This window comes from Helianthus annuus, chromosome 1, assembly GCF_002127325.2.
Source record: "Helianthus annuus cultivar XRQ/B chromosome 1, HanXRQr2.0-SUNRISE, whole genome shotgun sequence".
Lineage (NCBI taxonomy): Eukaryota > Viridiplantae > Streptophyta > Magnoliopsida > Asterales > Asteraceae > Helianthus > Helianthus annuus.
This window is the reverse complement of record NC_035433.2, coordinates 57845459-57851633: the sequence shown is the minus strand read 5'-3', so window position 1 is coordinate 57851633 and position 6175 is coordinate 57845459. Positions and strand designations below refer to the sequence as shown.

Sequence of the window (6175 nt, the reverse complement as noted above, 5' to 3'; positions counted from 1 at the left end):
ACACACACACACATACACACACACACACATACATACATACATACATACATACATACATACATACATACATACATACATACATACATACATACATACATACATACATACATACATACATACATACATACATACATACATACATACATACATACCATACATACATACATACATACATACATACATACATACATACATACATACATACATACATACATACATACATACATACATACATACATACATACATACATACATACATACATACTATATACACACATATTGTACACATACATGCATATTATTGTTCGTTTGACTTTAAAAGTCAAATTCTAAATTGTTGATCTAAAAAGTCAAATTATGAATTATTTTATTGACTTAAAAAGTCAAATTCTGAATTGTTGCTCGTTTGGATGTTGGTGGGAAATTGAAATTGGAGTAAAGGTTGTTACAATTTTAAGGCCACAGGGGTCATATTGAAAAGTCAAAGGGTAGGTTGGTCTTTTCATAGGTTTTTAAATGCAAACAAATGGTACTCTAACCACAAGGAGGCAATTTGCAACATATAGAAAACACGGAAAGGTTGTACAAAAAGTTTTTGAATCTTGGAGGCAAGTTGCAAAATGCCCCAAAACACAGGGAGGCAAATTATAATTAACTCTTATCTTAATTAGTTAATTTGATCTCATCCTCCACCAATTATCGAGGACGTGATTTGATGGATAGTGTTATTTTTTTAAGGTTTCTATTTTGTTCTTATTTGTTTGACACAATAGACCTGCTTGGATTTAGTGATTAGAATTCATATGATTTTAAAGATAAAAAAATATAATAAAGTATCAACTTGCAACGAATCATCTGTGCTATAAGATAAAAAAAATGCTAATTGAATGATAGCGTCAACCTTGCTAAAGTGACGATGAAAAAAAGAAAACATCTATCTCTTTTGTATTCGTAAAAAAGCCCTTGTTGTTTTTAGACTGGAGGGTATGGAGAGCCCATTCCTAAGGGGATGGGCTGCCACGTAAACGGGGCTTGAAGGGGATGAATCTAGCGGGGTGGGGGATGAACCCCTTTATATATATATATATATATATATATATATATATATATATATATATATATATATATATATATATATATATATATATATATATATATATATATATATATATATATATATATATATATATACAGTGGCGAAGCTTGACGTTTTCGACGGGGAGGTCGGAAAACGTATATACCCAAAATTTCTATAGAATCGGGGGGTCGAAAACGTATATACCAAAAAACTTCTATACGAAAACTACATATATAACACTACTGAGCAAAAAGTTCGGGGGGTCGGGCGCCCCTCCCGGCCCCTTCAAAGCTTCGCCAATGTATATATATATAGGAGGGTTTAAATGAGAACGCTAAATATTGTGAGAACCGTGAGAACAAATGAAAAAACCGCAAGAACTTGGTCAAAAACAATTCAAATTCAAAATTTTTTCTACACTTATCATTATTACTCGAATACCATGTTAGAAATTTAATTTACACGTTTAAATTTACGTGAATTCGTAAATAAAGAAAATTTACACATGTGTAAATTTGCCATTTACACATGTGTAAATTTGTTATATTTACACATGTGTAAAAAATCTAAAAAGAGTGATTTTGAAATGAGAAATGAATTATTTGATGTTGTAAATTCTTTTTTTGATGTTGTATCTTAATTACAATGAGTTTTGTATTAAAAAAAATGGTTTTTATTGATTTTTTCATTCGTTCTCACGGTTCTCGCAATATTTAGCGTTCTCAAGATAACCCTCCCCTATATATATATATATGTATATATATATATATGTATAGGTATATGTGAGAGAAGGAGGCACGACGAATCTAGCTTGTGGGAGACGGATGGGACGAGCCGACCCTATGGGGGGCGGTGTGGGGGACCGGCGCCGGGCCAGCCCGGGCCTAAGCCGGCCCCCATACCCATTAGTCTTATAGTTTAGAAATACACTGGGTATCACTTTGAATTGTGTATAAATTTACTTTTAGATTAGAGTATTTTGACTGTACTTTACGAAAATTTAACCAGATGATTCAAAGAAAAAACAAAAATGAGTATGCTTTTCTGTTCTAAAACCGTAGAAAATTTTTTATTTGTTGTAGAACACAACAAAGACCGTCTTATATACGTAGTAAACCATCACAACGTTTAAGTTGAGACATCACAACTTTTCGTTAAAAAGTATATTAGTTGGTGGTTGACACTCTTGGACGATATTTAGTTATATTAGCAGTATTTTAGTTACTACTTACTATTGATTGATATTGATTGATGATTGGTTGTCAGTATATATATAGATAACCATCACAACGTTTAGTTAAAACAACAAAACCCTCTGTTAAAAAAAGTATGTTAGTTTGCAATTAAAACCGCTAACTCTGTTAGTAAGAAACTCATTTATCATGCAACTTTATCAATCATGCAAATTTAAAAAAGAGTAAACCGTCATTTTGGTTCCTATGGTTTGGGCACTTTTGCTATTTTAGTCTAAATCTCAAACTTTTTAAATCTAGTTCCGTGTGGTTTCACTTTTGTTGTCATTTTAGTCTAAAATTCAATTACCTCCTATTTGACTATTAAAAACTGGTTATTTTGTCTTTATCCTTAGGGAAAAAATGGTCATTTACATTTTATAAATAAATACAGACCTCTCAACCAGTCAACCATCCCCATCTCCACTAAATGCAGATGACCACCACACCACCACTTCTGGTCTCCTTTCAAACAACAAAACAATAATAGAATTGAAGTAACATAAACCCTAAAAGAGACTAAATCAAATGAAGAAAACAAAAGGGATTTGAACAAACTGCGAGTCAGTGAAGATTTACCACAATTTGACAGGCGTCCCTGATGTGTTCTACACCTCTCTCTAAAATCGGCTATGTTTCTCTCTCTCACACACAGAACACATAGTGACCCACTTAAAATGCAGATGACCACCACCACCATCCATCTCTCTCTCTCTAAATGCAGATGACCACCACCATCACCACCACCACCACTTCCATTCCCCAACATCGTATCCGGAGACCACCGCACCACCCCCATCTCCACTATCGCCTGACCTAACCACCACTATATATTTTCCCCCTTTTGTTGATAAACCCTAAAATCACACAATCACTCAAGTTTTTCACAGGTTTCAAATTTTACCATCGATTTTCACAGATTTGGTAACATTTGAGAAGAAAACGAAATCGGAAAACCCTTCGGTGAAGCTTTGCGGTGAAACGTCCGCAACCACCATTGACGCTCTGATTAACCATCACCGTTGCAAAATCCAACAAACAAACAACCCCGGCCACCATCTCAGATATGCACCATCTGTCACTACCTTTCTTTCAGATCGGTGGTGGTAGGTTTAGGGTTTTCGAGTGGCGACGGTGGTGGCATTTAATGGGTACAGTGACGGTTGTGGTTGTTGATGGTGACGGTGGTGGGTGTGACTGACGGGGGTGATGATGGTGGTTGTTGATGATGTTGCGGTGATTATAGAGAACATTGATGGTGGTTTGTGGATGTCAAGACTTAGGTTTATAGATATGAGAGAGAGAGAGAGAGAGAGAGCTGAGATGGTGCATATCTGGGAGAGAGAGAGATGGGGATGGTTGACTGGTTTAGAGGTCTGTATTTATTTATAAAATGTAAATGACCATTTTGCCCCTAAGGATAAAGACAAATTAACCAGTTTTTAATAGTCAAATAGGAGGTAATTTGAATTTTGGACTAAAATGGCAACAAAAGTGAAACCACAGGGACCCAGATTTAAAAAGTTTGAGATTTGGACTAAAATGGCAAAAGTGCCCAAACCACAGGGACCAAAATGGCAGTTTACTCTTTAAAAAAAGGAATTGCAATTACTTTAACAAAGTAATATCGATTTTTTCCACGCGACCCTATTAAGGCTCTGCCCCTTGGGACTTACTAGGGTGTTACCCTGGACTCGGCCAAGCGTGTGAAGAACCATGCAAGGGTGATATTCGCTGAGAATTCACCAAAAATAGACGAGGATTTTGAAAAGGAGAAAGAAAAAAAAGAAAAACTTCGGCCCCCTGATTTTATAATTTTTTAAGATATATACGTTTTCGACACTCAATCGGAAATCTCAAGCTTCACCACTATGACATGTAGTTTGTCACTAATGCTTATGGATTATTGTTTAAGAAAAGGTCTCAAATTTTGTTTAGCTTTAGACCCCGACTTTTAAATCGGGTTGAGACTATGAATTACTAAAATTTATTGTTGCCTGTCTGATCAAAGATACGAGGGACTGGTATATATTCCTTTAACTTAAACCGTTAATATATCATTTTTATCAATTTGTTGGGCCAAGCCAATATACTTTAAAGTAAACCTATACATTATAAAACACTACTTTACACATAACCCATTTGTTTAGCCCAAAACTACAACAAATAACCAGATTATTGACCGAATGGCATAGAGCAATAGACAAACAATATATTTTAACTTGATGTGATGAACTTTTACGAAATGAAAAAAAAAAAAAAGAAAAAAAAGATAGATTGATAACTGAAGCCTACATCAAGCTATTAACTTGGATGCGTATGACATAACTGTCTCCATTTAACCACTTAACAAATTGGATTGTTCCAAGTGATATCCAACCCATAAAACTTTTCCTTAGTGATTTCATCTAAAATAGAACTCATTTCATCGGTTAGATGGTTGGTCCAATCTCCAACTTTACCTTCCCTAAAGAACGCGTCATTAGGTATATCCTCGCGTAAGTTCCCATGCTTATTAACCTCGCTTAAATTCTCGAAACTACAAAGTTTAACAATTCCTTCAACTGCGCCTTCGGCCTCTTCCTCTTCCGTGATGGGGTAGCCCAAGTACCTTGCAAGTCGCTTCACATTGTTCACGGTGTCTATTTTCATATCTTCGTATGTTAGGAATAAAACTTTTCCCGGGTGTTCTAAACTGGCCTTATGGTACCCTTTCACATGGTCCCAATAAGGTCCGGTCGGCATGATACCTTTACTAAATAACTCAAACGTCTCTTCAAATGTCAATAGACCACGTGATTTGTCTCTCAACTTATTTGCAAAATGAAACATAGAGACCAACACATCTTTAGGGTTTCTACATAAGTAAACTAAACGACAACCAGATTCAAGAATGGATTGAGGTAATGAAGTGTAAGGTATGTGGGTAGCAAAGAGGCGTGGCGAATGTGAATCTACATACGTAGGGGTGTTTCTAAAAATTTCGGTTTCAATGAAAGGTAAACAATTATGGGGGCTAGAGACAAGGAGAGGGTGAGTTGAAAAACGGTCGTCTTTATAGCGGTTTCTATTTACCAAAGCAAACACAAGCGCCTTGAGCCATGTTGTGCCGGATTTTGGTAGTGTGGCCAAGTAGATATCAGTTGGATGAGCTTTGAAAGTGCTTTGTAAGGCCATCACGGTTTCAACTGATATTCTACGACTCGACTGATGCCAAAAGCCTTGGTACATGTATAGGTTTTCGGTTATCCAGCCTTTCTCCTTTGGAAGCGTTGCAAGCCTATCTTTGTATCGATCGAAAATGAGGGCCATATTTGCTGTTTCGTGGTTACCCTCATTGCTATATTTAGGTAAAGATGGAAGAGAGAAAGCATGAGAAGCTATAGGCATCGACATTGTAAGTTATTTGCAATTTTGCATGGAATCAAACGACTTTTTTCATATTTGTAATCAAACGACTTCTTTCATATTTATACACAGAAAATATTTTATTTTACTTTACTTTTCTGAATATAAAAGTTTTCATACATGGATCACATAGACGTTGAAGGAATATTAAATCTTATAAAATCAAGGAGAATGATTATATGTGATTAGAATACACGTACCAAGAAATCTTAAATTTGATCACAAGTTTCGTTTAGAATATATGGAGCGGGCGCATGAAAGAGTGGCGTTATTCGACATATGACTGTCACGTTAGCACGCGTTAGAAAAGTGGCATGATGTAAAAAAGAGTGGAATGAAAGCGGCATGGTTAGTGGCGTTTTTATAAAATAATAATAATAATAATAATAATAATAATAATAATAATAATAATAATAATAATAATAATAATAATAATAATAATAATAATAATAATAAT

General features: G+C 35.1%; 1 protein-coding gene across 1 annotated transcript; it reads right to left on the bottom strand.

The window, feature by feature from the left end:
* Positions 1–4656: 4656 nt before the first annotated feature.
* On the bottom strand, positions 4657–5706 carry LOC110894019 (flavonol sulfotransferase-like). Its single transcript, XM_022141213.1, has one exon. It carries the CDS (start codon positions 5704–5706, stop codon positions 4657–4659), a length of 1050 nt encoding a protein of 349 aa, XP_021996905.1.
* Positions 5707–6175: the final 469 nt, after the last annotated feature.